This window comes from Monodelphis domestica, chromosome 4 (assembly GCF_027887165.1).
Source record: "Monodelphis domestica isolate mMonDom1 chromosome 4, mMonDom1.pri, whole genome shotgun sequence".
NCBI lineage: Eukaryota > Metazoa > Chordata > Mammalia > Didelphimorphia > Didelphidae > Monodelphis > Monodelphis domestica.
The window spans coordinates 351,120,654-351,139,030 of NC_077230.1; the positions used below are offsets into that span (position 1 = coordinate 351,120,654).

Sequence of the window (18,377 nt, forward strand, 5' to 3'; positions counted from 1 at the left end):
TAAATAATATGCTGACATATTCATTCCCTCATCTGTAAAATGGGTGTGTGGGACCTTCGATGACTAGACCACATCTGTGAAAACATCTAGGAATCTTATTAGAGGAAAGCTTAATGTATTTCAATAGAGTGATCTTAGATTGCATTGATAGATTCAAATCATCTGAAAGGAGCAAGTACTTTCCTCACAAGAGGCAATGAAGGGATGTTATAGAAAACAAACTGTTTAAAGATACAAGTATTTTTTAAACGGCTTATTTTTCAATAATTACAAGCCAACTTAGAGAAAAATATAACTTTGCAAACAGAGAAGAAGGAAGTCTTTGGGGATAAGTGGACCTCTGAACATGAGGCATTTTGCAAATTGCACTTAGAATATATAGAAATCATGTAGTCATTTTGGGTTTACAATGATTTAGCTACTAGTAATGGAAGGTGGTTTATTGTATTATGAGGAGGTAAAGGTGCAGAGACCACTTAGTTTACTATTCTTTCATTGATTTTAGGATCCAAGAAAAGGAGACCTTTGTTTTAGGTCTAGGGCAAAGGAAGGCAAAAAATAGAGAATGGATATGACTGGTAATTTATAAAGAGAGTCTTATTGTAAAATGGAGTAACTAAACTTAAGAGAGGGAAAATATCTGACACCTTAGATATTGAAATTTGGCCATTGCAATTTTAGAAAGTGTATTGAAAAAACTAAAGCACATATGAAGAATTATAAGCTGTGTGATGAGGGGAATTAATATGCTACCATAAGAGGAAAATTAACAGGAACCAGGAAAGCTTATCTTGAAGAAAGGAATATTTATGATGGATGGGATAATGGCTTTTAAATATCTGAAGGGCTGTCATGTGTCATCTCCTTTTAAAGATCAAATTTCATAGTGATTACAGTTTTTCATCATTAGACTGTACTGTCTAAGGTATTAAGTTCCCTATCTTTGAAAGTCTTTAAAAGAGTCTTGCTTGATTATTTGTCAATGATGCTGTAAAAGAATTTTCTTTTTGGATATGAACTGCATTAGATGGTCTCTGAAAGTCTTTATAGCTCTGAGAATTTATTATCATCCCCAACTCTTTCAAATTTCTCCCATAACACCCTTATTATCTGTATTCCACCTCCACCCCCTCAAAAAACCTTACATATTGTGTAGTCCTTTAAGATTAACTCACTATTTATCATCCCTTTTGCCCCCCACTAATATTCTCTATATCTTTGACAAGGTTATTATGCAATTGTCTCTTTTTTGGATTTAATTTTTAATTTTTTTAAATTTAAAGCCCTTACCTTCCATCTTGGAATCAATACTGTGTATTGTTTCCAAGGCAGAAGAGTGGTAAGGGTTAGGCAATGGGGGTTAAGTGACTTGCCCAGGGTCACACAGCTGGGAAGTGTCTGAGGCCAGATTTGAATCTACAACCTCCAGTCTCTAGGCCTGACTCAAACCACTACCCAGCGGTGCCCAGCAATTACCTCTTTTGATTAACACGATTTTATTAAAAGAAACCTAAATGAAAATGTTTGGTTCAAACCATTTGGTTTCAATAATTCAATTTCTGTCTTCTTTTTAGATTGATGCTAATGGTAACCTCAGAGAATTCTTACAGCCAAGGAATATGAGGGAGCAATTGTGGGAACCTTTGTGTAATCTGTTATTAGAGATACATGTCCACCAACCCTGTGTCTAATGTCTGTTTCACTCATAAAAAAGGGTTGAAGAAGCAACTCGTAGAGCTGTAGATTGGTGAGTATCACGTCCAACTGGGACAAGATGATAGATTTTGCATTGTAAGGAGGGGTGGGATCACTGTGTTCCAATGAATATAATAGATGGGCAACTTCCTAGGAATTATCTATTAAGTTATGTAAGGTCATTGTGGTCTACATTAGTGGAAAGAGTCCTCTGTTCTGACAGAAATCATAGTTCCTTCATTAATTTACATGTAGTTTCTATCAGGAAATCATCATCAACCAATCTACTTGATTTCAGTGTAATTTTACTACATAGATCCCGGGGAACCAGTGGAGGTAGCCTCTATACTTTTAAGAAGTCTAGGTCAAGATGAAATATTACAATTTTTTTTTGCACATTAAATCATCATGAAACTATGTGGGACAATTCTAATGTGTTTCTTGTCTGTTATAAGGATAAAAAACATACCAATGATGATTTAGGTTCCTTTAAATGATCTTTTTCTTCTTCAGTCCCTTAGGAGCCCTTATGCCACTTTAAGCTTTTAAAAAATGGCCTAGAGTCAGCTTCAGAAGCCAGCTAAGGAAGGGAAGGGAAAGAATAAGTATTTATATAATATTTTGTACTTGCCAGGCAATCTGCAAAGTGCTATACAAATGTCTTTTAAATATATGTCTCTTGATCCTCACAACCTTGAGAAATTGATTCTGTTTTTATGCTCATTTTACATTTGAGGGAACCAAAGCAAATGGAGGATGTGACTTGCCTCAATCTGGATTTGAACTCAGGATACTTGACTCCAGGCCCAGGACTCTGCCTTCTGTGCCACCTAGCTGCCTCCAATCCACATCAGAAGCAGAAATCCTGACTGAAATTCTTCAATCTTGCTTTTCTTTGAGCCTCTGCATGATTTGAAGGGATGCCAGGAAGGAATCCCACAATATAGAGATTTCCTACCCTATTAACCTGAAAGTACACCATTTAAATTAAATTTTTGCATCTTTAAGAGTGATCTCATAAAATGCTGATAGTTGGGGAGGGGTATAGACAGAAGTGTCAAATGTTTGGAGAAAAATAAAAATAATAAGGGTTGAGAAAAGGCCATAATATTTGGCATTTCAGAGATAATTGGTAATTTTGGAGGGGGCAGTTTCAGTGGAATAATGAGATAAGAACTCTGTCTTCAGAAGGTATAGATGTGGGTGATGCAATAAGTACAACTGGTAACATCCTAGGAGGAAAGCAAAATCCTGAGAGGATGAAACAGGTGGTGAGTTGGGTTGTTTAAGGTGGAGGAACCACTTAGGTTTCCCTAAGTAGAGAAAGATAGATGTGGTAGGACACTGAAGATACATTCCCCATCTTCCCCCTTCTTTGGCCCTATCAGGTAGTTTTGCAAAACTGAGCTTTAAAATGTAACCTCTCCAGTTCATAGAAATGATTGGGGAAGCCAAGGCAGGTTCAGGATACCTGAACTATTCTAGTTCTTAGGCTACCTATATGGACCAGGGTCTCAGAGTGACCAGAAAGTCAGACAACATCGTATTATAGGGAGTATCTGTGATTTCCCAAGATTATATTCATGTTCTTTCCAGCTTGTGATCTGATGAACTTTGTTTTTCTAGCCAAGGTCAAGAATTCTCTCCTGTGATGCTGGGCTCTCCCTTCAATCACACATCATCAAATGCTGCCACATTCATCCTTGTGGGTGTCCCAGGATTGGAGGCAGTTCACCTTTGGCTGGCAATTCCTCTGAGTGCCATGTACACTGTAGCCTTATTAGGGAATATCCTTATTCTGACTGTGATCTGGGCAGACTCAGGACTGCATGAACCCATGTACTATTTTCTATGTGTCTTAGCTGCTGTGGACATTGTCATGTCAACCTCTGTGGCCCCCAAAATGCTGACTATCTTCTTTTCAGGCAATGGCATCATTGGCTTTGCTGCCTGCTTCATTCAGATGTACATCGTCCATGCAGCAACAGCTGTGGAGACTGGGTTGCTCCTGTCAATGGCCTTTGACCGCTATGTGGCCATCTGCAAACCCTTGCACTACCAGACTATCCTTACCCCACGGACAATGCTGGGCATTGGTGTGGCCATTATGATCAGAGCAATTATGGTCATGACCCCACTGAGCTGGTTGATTGTCCATCTGCCATACTGTAGATCCCATGTAATTCTTCATTCCTACTGTGAACACATGGCTGTGGCCAAGCTGGCATGTGCTGACCATATGCCCAGCAGTCTCTATAGTTTGATTGCCTCCTTTATCATCGTAGGCTTTGATGTGACTTTTATAGCTACTTCCTATACTCTGATCCTTTGGGCTGTGTTCAACCTGTCCTCTCAGGATGCTCGGTTCAAGGCACTCAGTACATGTGGTTCCCATGTGACTGTCATGGTCCTTTACTACTTACCTGCTATGGTATCCATCTACATGGCTTGGTTGGGGCAGGATATGGTACCCTTGCATGCTCAGGTGCTTCTGGCTGATTTCTACTTAGTTATCCCTCCTATGCTGAACCCTCTCATCTATGGCCTGAAGACAAAGAGGATCCGAGAGCGGGTGTGGAATGCAGTGGTCATCACCCTTACAGGATCTAATTGCTTGAATTCCAAGAAAGAGAAAAGATCCAAGCAGGTGTTTGCTATATGATATGCTCTATCCACATCAGGATCAGAGGCACAGGAATAAGTTGGAGTGCTAAAATTTTGCCTTAATGCCTGAAATCAACCTTCTTTCCCAGATGAGATCCAGATAAGTGCTGCAATAGTGCCTAAGTTTTTTTCCATACTAATACACTAATTTCAGATATTGAGGTTACTAGAATTATTGTTTTAGATGATGAAATCTTTTTAGTCTTCAGACATCTACTGCCAGTCCCTTTTGAATCAGAATTAATCCAAGAGGAACTTTAGTAACCATTATTCATGACTATTCCAACTCTCCTATGTTTTAATTTCTACAGCTATCACAGGGAACTTGTCTATTTAAAATATTACTTAATCATAATATGTCACAGATTTCAAAGTTATATTAAAAATTAGCCCACTATGATTCATCTTATGCTCATCAATTGGGAAATGGATAAATACATTTTGGTTCATGAATACAATGGAATATTATTGGATTATAATTTAAATTGCTTTTTATGTTTAACAATCACAGGGATTTCTACTGTTGGATGTAAAAGTCTTGGCCATTCACTTCCTTTCAATTTATTCTCAACTTTGTCTAAACCTTGGTGAGAGGAATTGAGAAGCTAGAAGGTGATAAATGTGACCATTTCTTCTATTTAACTTAATTCTATTCCACTCAATTAAATAAAAATTATTATTAAAAACAATGTTCTTCAAAACTAGCCTTTCTTGATCCTTGCTCCTCTCCAACCTCAAGTTTTAGTGTTTCCCTAATTACCTTGTCTTTATTTTGAATATGTTTTATATATGATTATATGAGTACAATGTAATGTACAATACAATGTAAGCTCCATAAGGACAACGGTTATTTCATTTCTGACATTTTATTCCTGGTGCCCAGCACATAAATCCTGAAGGCCTTTACTATTTTGATAGATGGAAAAATGATTAAAGCCACATTATGTACAAGTTATTAAGGGTGGAATTCTTTTTTTTTTTTAATTTTTGTCTTAGTGACACTAAAAATTTTTTTTATTGTGATATAAAACACACTTCCATATTGGTTATTATGAGAACACACGCATACATAACCCAAGTCCCAAATTAAAATCATAAATATACTTATGTGAAAGATGAAGCCAATAGTTTTCTCTGGAGGTGGACAGCATTCTCTGTCATAAGTCTTTCAGGATTGTCCAATATTATTGCATTGTTGAAAGTTGCCAAGTTTTCACAGATAATCATCATTCAATATTGCTGTTACTGTGTACAATGTTCTCCCAATTTTGCTTATTTCACTCTGCAATGGTTCCTGAAGATCTTCCCAGCTTTTTCTGAAATCATCTTGCTTATCATTTCTTACAGCACATTAGTATTCCATCACCAATATGTACCAACACAATTTGGTCAACCATTTCCCAATTGGTGGACATCTCTTCAATTTCCATTTTTTTTTTGCCACACATAAAGAACTGCTTTAAATATTTTTGTATAAGTAGGTCCTTTCTGTTTTTTTTTTTTAAATTTCTCTTTGGGATATAGACTCATTAGTGGTATTGCCAGATCAAAGGGTATACAAAGTCTTATAACCCTTTGCATATAGTTCCAAATTGTCCTCCAGAATGGTTGAATCAGTTCACAACTCCACCAAGAATGCATTAGTGTCCCAATTTTGTCACATTTCCCTCAGCATTTACTACTTTTCTTTACTGCCATATTGGACAATCTGATAGATATGAGGTGGTACCTCAGCATTGTTTTAATTGGCATTTCTCTAATCAAGAGTGATTTAGAACATTTTTTTCATATGATTACTTATGACTTCGATTTCTTCATCTGAAAACTGCTTGTTCATATTCTTTGACCATTTGTCAATTGGGGAACAGCTTGTATTTTTATAAATTTGACTTAGTTCTCTATAAATTTGTGAAATTAGACATTTATAGGAGAAATTTGTTATAAAAAAATTTCCCCAGTTTATTGCTTTTCTTCTAATTTACGTTTTGATCTTATCTTCATATACAAAGTGAGATATTGGTCTATACCTAGCTTCTGCCACACTGTTTTCCAATTTTCTGAGGAGTTTTGGTTAAATAATGAGTTCTTATTCCAAAAGTTGGGGTCTTTGGGTTTATCAAACACTAGACTGCTAGAGTCATTTACCCCTATTTATTGTGTATCTTAATCGACTCTATTGATCAACTATTCTATTTCTTATCCTGTACTAGATTGCTTTGGTATTTACTGCTTTATAGTACAGTTTGAGATCTGTTATTGCTAGGTCACCTTCCTTCATATTTTTTACATTAATTCCTTTGATATTCTTGACCTTTCATTCTTCCAGATGAATTTCATTGTTATTTTTTACTAGGTTTTAAAAATAATTATTTGGTAGTTTGATTGGTATGGTACTGAATCAGTAAATTAATTTAGTAAATTTAGTAAAAATTAATTTGGTAAATTCATTTTTATCATATTAGTTTGGCTTACCCATGAGCCATTACTATTTTTCCAATTGTTTATACCTGATTTTATTTGTGTGAAAAGTGTTTTGTAATTGTGTTCATATAATTCCTGTGTTTGCCTTGGCAAGTTAATTCCCAGGTATTTTATATAGTTCAGAATGATTTCAAATGGGATTTCTCTTTCTATCTCTTGCTGCTGGACTTTGTTGGTAATATATAGAAATGCAGATGATTTATGTGGATTTATTTTGTATCCTGCAACTTGATTAAGGTTATTAATTATTTAAACTAGTTTTTTAGTTGTTCCTCTAGGATTCTCTAAGTATACTATCATATCATCAACAAAGAATGATAGCTTAGTTTCCTCATTGCCTACTTTAATTCCTTCAATTTCTTTTTCTTTTCTTATTGCTAAAGCTAGTATTTCTAATACAATATTAAACAATGGAGGTGATAATGGGCATCTTTTCTTCACTCCTGATCTTATTGGGAAGATTTCTAACTTAGCTCCACTGTCTATGTTGCTTACTGATGGTTTTAAGTAGATACTATTTATCATTTTAAGGAATGACCCATTTATTCTTATGCTTTCTAGTTTTCACTGGAATTCTTGACAGGAAAGTACAGGAAAAGTATTTTTGCTGATAATTTTCCAAGAGTGAGAGATAAAATATCAATAGTTTAGGGTACACTATTTTTCACAAAGTATGAAGCAAGGCATAAAAGCATTGCGTAGAATTTATGTGGAGAATTACCAGAAATATAAAAAGGCCACCGCATAAGAAAGTGTGATTTGGGATATGTACCAGTGATAGTTGTATCTGCACTGATGAGATCATAGTGGAGGACTGACATTGGGGTGTCACTGTACTGAGTAGTGGAAAAATGCAGCCAAGCAGTAACATAACCATATGTTATGTTTTTTTAGGCCAGAAACTTCCTGATGGCAGGGACTTAAAGAAATTTGTCTGGATATTTCACTTGTCCTCACATTCTGCTGTATATTATAGTTCATCATCAACAAGCATTTATTAAATACTCACTATGTTCCAGAAATCATTCTGAGCACTGAAGATACAAAAGCAAAAACAGTGCCTGCCTTCAAGGAGTTTACATTCTAAGGAGAAGACAATAGTCAAACAGTTATATATGCATTATGTATTATATATATATACATATTATATATAAACATGTCTTATATATATTATATTATATATATGTCTTTAATTTCCCATACTATAAAATGGCTTTTTTCCTCTCCCAGAGGTGGTTGGCCACGTTGGTGAACCTTTTGAAGATCGCATGCCTAAACTGTATCTCCAAGTTGTCTGTGAGCCCCTTGCATTACCCCAGACAGCAGAGGGAGGGCATGCTCACATTCAACATCTGGGTGAAGGGGCAGGGCATATGAACTGTCCCCAGATGTGATGGAGAGGGGGAATGGAGCAGCAACTTCTGGCATGCCAGGGCACACATGCCATGTCTTCACCATGGATATCTTGGGGTTCCTCCACTTCTAGGTCTAGGATTCAACATAGATTTCAACTAATGGATTTAGCACCAGATAGTGTCCTACAAATGATCAATGCTTTAAAAATGTTAGTCATTTTATATGATCTCTTGAAATAATAAATAACAAATGAAGACACAATAAGATTGGGGAATAAGTTGTAGTCTTATTTGTCTAGACTGTAGGACACATGAAAGGAAAAGAGGGCAAAAAAGTTGGAAAAGGGTAGCTGAAGGAAAATCATGGAAGACTCTTCAAGTGCTTGGGTAATTAGGAAGTTTGTGTCTCATGATAATAGGGAGTCACTGAAGGTTTGTAAGCCTGAATGTGACATGATCAATCCTGTGCACAAGAAAGATTACTTTGGAAATTGTGTGAAGGATAATAGGGAGAAAATGACTATAGGGAAGTCAAATATTACATTGCCTCTCCTCCAGTTCAGGCCTTCTTTCTTTCTTCTTTGGGTTATTCTGAGTAGAGATGTTCAGAGAGGTAAGTAAGAGATATGGCCCTTGGCTTTTTTCCTCTCCCAGCTGACAAGTCTAACTGAGTCCAAGATGACTAAGATTTCAAACCCAGAGAGAGTGGGAGTTTGGTTGTAGAAGGAATAAATCAACAAAAATGGGAAGTGAGGAGGAGGAATAGTCTCTGAGTGCTAGATAATGAGATTTGTTGAGGTGTTATTGGATTATAAGGTGGAGAAGTTTATTAGGTAGGTGGACATAAAAGAAAGAGATATTATTTGCTTTAGGTTGTATCTCCTTTGCTAGTGATTTCTTGGGTCCCAAATATCCATTTTTCAAGATAATTCTGAAAAGCTGTTTTGAAATCTAGAAAAATGTGATTCTTGAGGCTACTGAAAGGGGCCTGGGTGCCATATGATTTTAGTATTGGAGACAATTGGAAAGAATTAAGGTTAATGGACAAAGTGGGACATTTATTTTTCCTTCCTTCCTTCCTTCCTTCCTTCCTTCCTTCCTTCAACCCTTACCTTCTGTCTTGGAGCCAATACTGTGTATTGGCTCCAAGGCAGAAGAGTGGATAGGGCTAGGCAATGGGGGTCAAGCGACTTGCCCAGGGTCACACAGATGGGAAGTGTCAGAGCCCAGATTTGAACCTAGGACTTCCCATCTCTAGGCCTGACTCTCAATCCACTGAGTCACCCAGCTGCTGGGGAAGTTTTTCTTAACAAACATCTGACCAACAACAGAATAGATTAACTGAGGAAATAGTGAGTTCTCAATTATGATATTCTCCCCATCTTGGCCTTCAGCTCTGGCATTCTTCCTTATCTTTGCTTATCCCATTAAAAGCAGGAAAAAAAAAGATATTGAGAACTGGGAGGGGCAAAAGAGGTTGTCTTCTTGTCTAATCAACCACCTGCTATCAGGTGGACATACTGTACATAGGGAGGAAGGACTGGGAAAGGAACGAGGCAACAAAACAAGCCCTATATACTGCCAGTTTTCATATACATAAATGTTACCACTCTGGAATATTAATAATAATAATGATACTGGTAAAAATAATATAGATAACAGTCTTTGCCTTGGAAAAGTACAAAGTATAGAGCATTTCACTTTCAAATCCACTGCTTCATTGATTCTTCATAACATCCTTCCTACTACCCAACATAAATAATTTTATTTTATAGAAAAGGAAAGTGAGGTACAGAGAAAGCTCAATAAATAGCTTATATGTATTCTTAGAAAACATGGTTCCTGCCCATAATGAATTTAAAATTTAATTAGTAAGAGGGGAGAAGAAATATCTGTCTAGGAAACAGAATTCATTTCTCCTTTAATGACCTTTTTGGTACCACACAGGCCTATACATACAGATGGTTCTGACTTAATTGGGTTGTCCGAGCCTTAGGCACAGCATTTTGCTCTTTACTGATGCACACACACATACACACACACACATACACACAAATACATAAAACCCCCTTTTCACTGATCTTATCCCTCTTGCTCTTTAGTACCTATTCCCTCCCTCTTCCTCACTCATTAAGTAATTGTCCCAAGATGCATCAGAAGATTTGGAATGTTGATAGGTTTGTACATAGTATTTCTAGGCTAATGCAAATCTTCAATGTGACCTTCCCATTTAATCAGTCTAGCTTTCCACTCTCCCTCCAGAACCTAGGTGCCTTGATCTCTCGCTATCTTTCCAGAATCTCAGCTTCCCAACTTTTGATCTTGGAAAGAGAAGCAAGTTTCAGAATATCTGGGTTTTAAGAGAGGAACTTAGAGTTAAGATTCATGGACGATGTGAGAGAAAGTGTCTTCAATACTCCTCTCCCCATCCCCCTAACCACCACCTATCTGATATACCTAAGTCCTGCCTGAGGAAAGAAATAGCCTTCCCCTGGATATTCCATATTGGCCATACTATGCTTTGTGTTGAACTTGGAACATGACATTGAAGGCTGATATTCTCTCTCTGGGTCCTCTTTACCTATCATAGAGACCAGCAAACCACCAGTAATCATGAAATAAAGACAGTGAATATAGGATTATTCTAGATATGTGATAAAAAGAGAGATCCATACTGTCTGGGAATCATATATGAGAAAGAATTTCTCAAAGATACCCTCTGTTTATCAATATTAACTGAAAGGTATGTTGTGGTACCCTATGGTGTGTGTATGTGATTGTTAGAGACCTAAAAGTCAAAATATTTCAGAGTATCCATCAATCTGAAATATTTTAGTCATTCTCAGACTCCAGGTCACTCTTTGAAATTCCACCCAAGAGTCTGAGATATTCAGAAATGAAAAAAAAAAGCTGAGTGTGAGGAATTGACAATGAGATTGTGTTTTCTCTGCCTCTTATTTCTCTATTAAAAAAGATTTGATATATTCATTCATGTTTTCCAACATGTAGCTAATCCAAGAAAATCCCTAGATTATCTGAAGACAATCAAGCTGTTTAAAGTGTTATGCTTCCTAGTCTGCCTTGGCTCCATCCTCTTTAGGAGGTCTCAACTCTTTTCTGCCAGAAGCGTCTTAGGAGACCCTGTCGGATCTGCTTGGACTTGATGCAGTAGATGATGGGGTTCATGAAGGGTGGGACTAGGAAATGTAGGTTAGCCATGAGCACAGCTAGAGCAGGGTAGGTATGTTTCTCAACACGGTGCAGTATGGATAATCCTAACTTGGGCATGTAGAAAATAAGCACAATGCAGAGGTGTGAGACACATGTGTTGAGTGCCTTAAATCTCTCTTCAGGAGATGCAATGCCCAACACTGTGCGTAGGATTAGCACATAGGAAACCACGATGAGAGTAGAGTCAATACCCAAAGAAAGCAGGATGGAGACCAGGCCAAAGAAGCTGTTGATCTTGGTGTCAGAACAAGCTAAGCCTACTAGGTCACAGTGTAGGCAATAGCAATGAGAGAGGACACTGACAGGAGGGAAATCAAGCCTCCTGAGCAAAACAGGGCCTGGGACATTGAGCATAACTGCTCTCACAAGAACCCCAGCCCCTATTTTGGCCATGGTTGAGTGGGTGAGTACCGAAGAATAATGCAAGGGATCTTTAATGGCAACAAAGCGGTCGAAGGCCATAGCCAGGAGCACACCTGATTCCACATAAGTGAAGGCATGGATGAAAAACATCTGGGCTGCACACAGGTCAATGGGAAGCTCACGGGCACCCAGCCAGAAGAGCTGCACCATGGTTGGGAAGGTAGATGCACATAGACCAAGGTCAGAGGCCACCAACATGGACAGAAAAATGAACATGGGCTCATGAAGGCTGGGGTCTGTTCGGATCAGGAAGAGAATGGTGCTGTTGCCTAATATGGAGATTAGGCAGATCAGGTTGATGGGGATGGATACCCAGTGGTGAGATGCCTCTAGGCCTGGGAAGCCTGTCAGCAGGAAGGTTGGGTGGTCATGGCTGCTGGCATTGCAGGAGAATATGGAAGAATCCATGGTGGTAAATATCTTGTTACCCTGGAGATAAGAGGGAGCAAAGACACTGATTCAGAGTCCTTTTACAAATAATCTTCTTACCCTCCCCACCTTTGCTTTTTCCTGCTCAGGTGGTCTTCCCTGCTTCTCCTGAGCTTGGAAAGAAGGGGAAGGATAAGCGATCTACTTGGATCAGTGAAAATCACAGACACTGGAGTTCAAAACAAGGGTTGTGATTAGGGATCCCTCACCTAACTTCCAAGTTTATTATATGAATTTACACCCACAATTCCACCTCCCCATAATAAATGTCACTTCAAAAAACCTGTCTCCCTTATTCAAAGTGGCCAAGTACTCTTTCGTCCAGCAAGCCTCCATAAAAATAACCTTTTATTAAAGAAATATGAATATTTATTTTTCAGGGTGGATGGAACTTAAGTCATAAATACTAAACAGTTTAGTCATGTCTGAAATTCTGGGTCACTGACTTCACCTCTGTTCTGCTCATTCTACCATACTGCCTCAAGGTATTAAAGCTAGAATTCAGAAAGGCAAGGTGAGGAACTTGGATGGGGGGGAGGTCTTAAAAGGGAATTATTTTTTTTCATATTGCATCAAAAATAAGCCATCAAATCTGTACAGTCTGAGAATTTACAAGGGCTCTTTTATCTATCAAGCTTTCCAGCTATGTAAACATTGGCATTAGGCTACTAACAAGAGTTAAGAATTGAGCTGGGTGGTTAAGAAGAAATTTATTTATTTATTCATTTACTTATTTGTGCATTTGTTTATTTATTCATTCATCTGTTTATCTGTTCATTCACTCATCCATTTGTTTTTCTTTGTATCCCCAGCAATTAATATAGTACCTGGCATGTAATAGGTACTTAATAAATATTTGTTTGATTGACTTAGAGATAAATCTAGCATGCAAGTCTCCTCCTTATAACTCTAGTGTTCTCTCCATTGCCTTATCTCATTTCATCCTCATAATAACCCTGGGAAAGTAGGTGCTATTATTAACTCCAGATTACAGATGATGAAGCTGAGACTCAGAAGCTTTAAGTGATTTGCCCAGAATCACACAGCTAGTAAAGCTATTATTATTCTCCTTCTCCTTCTCCTTCTTTTCCTTCTCCTCTTCTTCCTCCTCTTCCTCCTCTTCCTCCTCTTTTCCTCCTCTTCCTCCTCCTCCTCCTCTTCCTCTTCCTCTTCCTCCTCCTCCTCTTCCTCCTCCTCTTCCTCCCCCTCTTCCTCCCCCTCTTTCTTCTTTTCTAACTGGGGAATGTTTTTCCTTTTCAGATATTATTTCATTCTTCCTTTGTCCTTGCTTTTTGTCCTTTAGAGAATCACTTAGTTAACTGGCAATGGCCAGATGTCCAATTTTGCCTTCATGTTTGAATGACTTTCAGTTCCAAATTTCAAGTGCCTGCCCTGTCTGGTTGTATGTCTGCGCTATCTTCAGAATTAGAAAACAGTTAGGGATAAGGTGTTGGCATGGGCCAGGAACTGAGTCTGAGCTTGTCCTGAAACCTATGGTTCCCTCAGTGTGATTTCACCACCTCAATGGACTCAGGTACTTACTAGAGTCTTGGATCATATGCTGGGCTCCACCACGTACATGGGATATGGACGACCTGAGATGCCTTCGAGAGGAGCATCATGAATACAACCTGTAAGGAAAATGTGGGAGATGAGGTTAGAAAATGCAATGCATTAAATGATATGATCTTAGAGGGCTGGATTTGGAGTAAGGAAGGGCTGAGGTCAAATCTGGCTTCAGTCACAGATGTGATAATAAGCCAAGCCACTTAAATTCTCTGGGTCTCAATTTTTCTCATCTGTAAAAGGGGTATAATAATACTACTACCTCCCAGAGTTGTTGTGAAGATAAAATGAGATAATAATTAGAAAGCCTTTAAAAATGCCTCGCATGTAGTAGATACTACATAAATGTTAGCCATTATTATTGTTATTATAATATTTGTAAACATTTTCTAAACCTCAAAGCACTATATAAATGCAGGCATTTATATGAATAAATATATATACATATAAAATAATAATAATAAAATAAATATAAAATAAAATTTTAGGTATAAATAAATTTATGTAACTAAAGCACTATATAAATGCAGGCATTGTTTATGATGATGATAGTAGAAGTTGGTAGCACAGTGGATAGGGTACTAGGTCTGGAGTCAGGATAATGCTTTCTTCCTGAGTTCAAAGCTAACCTCAGACACTTACTAGCTGCGTGACCCTGGGCAAATAACTCAACCCTGTTTGCCTCAGTTTCTTTATGTGCAAATGAGCTAGAGAAGGAAATGGCAAAGCACTCAAGTATCTATGCCAAAAAACAGAACCAAAATAAGAAAAAAACCCACAACTAAATAGGGCCAAGAAGTGTTGGACACAATTGAAATGACTGCAACAATGTAATGAAATTGATAATAGTGGTGATAACAGTGCCTCTTCTATGTCTTCTGAGCCCAATATAAAATATCCTCATAATAGCCATGTGAAGGCTTTCCTCCAATTTACAAATGCATAAGTGGAGGCTGAGGAAGGCTGAACCTCACAGGTCACAAGAACTCAATGAGATTGGTTAGATGTGGACCCAATAGCCTTCATTTCAGACCTACTGTTCTTTCCTCTCCTTGTAGCAGCAGACATTTCCTCCTAGCATTGTAGATATACAGATCGGGCCTGGCTTCTACTCAGAGCTGATATCTGTACTGTACTTTAAGGTTTACATAATTCTTTTTTGAGAGTTAGCTGGAGAATCCAGATAGATGCCGCACCTGGGGTCAAAAAGACCTGTGTTCAAATCTTGACACCTACTCTGTAAATCACAGTGTCTTGGTGCCTTGGTCCACTTGTTAGTACTATGAATTGCAGAACAAGTATTGATCTACATTGGTAGAGGGTGTTTCCTTATTTTGGTGTTTTGCTATAATAATATAATGATACAATCAGGCCAAAAAATGATGCTTTATGGCATTTGAGAATTACAATAAACCTGTGGGTTTATAATAGATTTGGACTATGATCAACCTGATTTTACAGGAGCTAGGGGGTACAGAGTGCCAGATCTGAAGTCAGGAAGATTCATCTTCATGAGTTCAAATATGGCCTCAAAACACTTACTAGATACGTCACCCTAAGCAAGTCACTAAACCCTGTTTGCCTCAGTCTCCTCATTTGTAAAATGAGCTGGAGAAAGAAATGGCAAATTACTCCAATATCTTTGCCAAGAAAACTCAAACGAGGTTACAAAGAGTTGGGCAAGAGTGAAATGTCCCCAAAAACAATAAAATGAAATGAAATGATGGAAGAATAACAAATAATTCACAGATGAGGAAACTAAGTCACAAAACTGAAATGACTTGTCCATGGTCACATAATTAATAAGTATTAAAAGTAGGATTGGAATTTAGTTCTGACTAGTGCTCTTTTCACTACAAAGTATCTTTCCATTCATAACAGAAGAGTCTTTTTATTCCCAGAATTAGTCTTGATTTTGTTTCAATAATGAAACCTTGCAGTTTTTACTGATCCTTCTGAGGGAATGGGATCAGAGGAAGTTAGGAACAGTATCCCTGCAGTCTTTGGAGACATGCCATACCTACCACTGAGTTGGGGGGGTGGAGGTGGGGGACAAAGATGGCATGCCTCTTGGGATCTGCAGAGATACAGTGATGGGAGCAGGTGGTAGATGAGGGAGCTGCAGGTAGGTGAGGCTCTCTGGTTGAAGGAAGTTCATCGTTTTGGCTTAGAAGACTTGAAACTGAGACTCCACTCCACTGCCCTCAGTTTCCCTCTACTCTTGATATTATTCTAGGCCACTCTCCTAACATGCCTTTTAGAATATTGCAGGGCTAAGGTTGGGGTGGAGGGAGGTAGTGTTTAGGGATCATCAGTGGCTAAGGAACGTGCTTTTCCAACCAACCAAAGCCTTGATTCCCTACGCACCCCTCTCTCCATACTCCTGTTTTGTCCACTACCTTTCCAGAATAACCTGATCTTTAGGAATCCTCGACCTTGGGAAGAGAGCCAACTTGTCTCCTAACCAAGCCAGGATATCCACAGTGTTGTCATAGAGAAAAAAGTAGCCTGTCCAGTTCAAATTAGTTATGCCTGTGAGGGTTTCCATGGCAACCGACTATAGCTTCCTTTATTCAGGTGGGATTGTTTGCCTAGGAGAATTCAAGGACTTAAGCCTCACTCATGATTTACCATCTGTGTCCTAGAACCAGTAGATACCCCCTGCCCATTCAGTGATGCTGAATAATTGGACACACCTGGGCAAACGAAGCGGTTCGGGTCTGCCAAGAATTTAGTGGTACAACGGGATAGGACAGTTAGTTCAATTTATGCCTATTACAGGATCATGGAATGATAAGGAAGGAGGTGGTGAGGACTAGGGAATCCTTGATTAATATAATAGTTTAGGGCTGCCATAATCTCCATTCTCCAAGCTTCCTTATGTCCTGGGGCCTGGGGATTTGGTTTAAGGTTGCAATGGGTAGACACTGAGTTTGTGATAATTTGCGTCCTTGGCAAGGCTTGTAAAGCAGAGGCACTGAAGGCAAACTTCACTAACTTCCTTTCACTGTGCCTCTGTACCTCATACTGCCACCCAATACCTCCCCAAGGAATCTCCAGACAAGTTAATTTCTCTGAAAGATTGGGAAGGTTGGTTCTTCTCTGCCCATCATCAGAATGGGCGACTGAGTTCCTAAGATGGTATCTATAAAAGAAAAGGATTAAATTACTATTCTACTAGTGTGATTCTGATGTCTAGAGAGGGGAAGTTATCTGCCTTAAGCAATGCAGGTTGTAAAAGGGCCAGGGTTAGGACCTGAGAGAATTAGAGAGGCAGCAAGGAACAATGGACAGAACTTTTGCTTTGAAGGCAAAGAGCCTGAGTTCAAATCTATCCTCTGTGTGACACATACATTTCTGGGTCCCTAGTTTTCTCGTCTTTAAAAAGGGGGAGGTGAACTAGATGGCTTTTAAGGTCCTTTCTACCTCCAAATCTAGCATCCTTTGATTCAAAATTAAATAATTTTTCTAGTCTCCCATAGATTTTCGTTAGAGACCTGTCAGTGTGAAGAGTCAAAGAGGTGTGACTCCAGTGCCTGAAATCATTTTACCCTCATTGGGTCTTTTCCATAAGCTTAGTTCCACACTTACCATGGCCCGGGATCCTGCTTTCTGTCCTTGGGTTAGCCAGAAGTATGTCTTGCTAGAATCAGGATAGCCTGGTCTTTATATCTTCTTTTTAGTCTGAATTGAAGTAATGGGGATTGGAAACTGGGACAGCTGGGATCTGGGTACAAATCCAGGAGATTTTCTTTAAGCCCATGAGTGCTAGGGAGAGAGCTCTGAGGCTAGAGTTGTATTCAGGGACCAAGGAGGCCCAGAAGAGAATGGAGGTTGCAGGAGAAGGCATCAAGGGAGTGCTGGATTTAACTTCAGCACCTGTTGCTCTTTATTTGGGAGCACCTGAGTGGCTCAACCCTAAGCATACTCTTTCTGAAGGATCCAAGGCCCCTCCCCTCCCCTTGATGACTGCTTGGGAGAAGGTAGTAGAAGGAGTTGAATTATAGACGAAGTTATCCTTAGCTGGAGGAAACTCAGAAATGTGACTGTGCAAGGCCTGAAATTGAGCTTATCCTCTTCGTTCCTCAATTTCCCCCTTCTGTTGATATTATCCTAAGCCGTGATCCTACAATAGCTTTGACAGCATGATAGACTGAAACTGTGGTTGAGTAGGTGGAGGTAGTGTTTAGGGATTATCAGTAGATAAGGACCATGCCTTTGCTTCCAACCTCTACCCTGATTCCCAATAGACAGCCCAGAACCTCTCACTTTGCCTACTCCCCAGATTCCCCTGTGAACAGATAGGCTAATGTCTAAATCTTCAATTAGTTTCCTGATGCTCATTGATGACAGCGAAATATCTGGGGATTCAAATGTTTCACATACTTTATCCTTAGGATCATTAGGACCTCAAAGGAGGGACATTGAGGAACTGGGGTCCTGGATTATGGCCCTCCACATTTGCCCTTTTTCCTCTTCCTATTGGAAAGAATACATTGTCATGAGACAGTAGTGAAACATGGTAGCCATAAA

At 38.7% G+C, this 18,377-nt stretch overlaps 2 protein-coding genes across 2 annotated transcripts; one reads left to right on the forward strand and one right to left on the reverse strand.

Moving 5' to 3' along the window:
* The first annotated feature begins 3,334 nt into the window (after window positions 1–3,334).
* Window positions 3,335–4,357, forward strand: LOC100617162 (olfactory receptor 52I1-like). The gene has a single exon (XM_007491128.2). It carries the CDS (start codon window positions 3,347–3,349, stop codon window positions 4,355–4,357), a length of 1,011 nt encoding a protein of 336 aa, XP_007491190.2. The 5' UTR covers window positions 3,335–3,346.
* Window positions 4,358–9,367: 5,010 nt separating this feature from the next.
* LOC100018351 (olfactory receptor 51G2-like) lies at window positions 9,368–17,687 on the reverse strand. Its single transcript, XM_007491097.2, has 3 exons — window positions 17,436–17,687; window positions 13,821–13,909; window positions 9,368–12,278 (listed from the first exon to the last, which is right to left on the reverse strand). The coding sequence occupies exon 3, from the start codon at window positions 12,255–12,257 to the stop codon at window positions 11,292–11,294; it is 966 nt and encodes a 321-aa protein (XP_007491159.1). The 5' UTR covers window positions 12,258–12,278; window positions 13,821–13,909; window positions 17,436–17,687; the 3' UTR covers window positions 9,368–11,291.
* Between the last annotated feature and the right edge of the window lie 690 nt (window positions 17,688–18,377).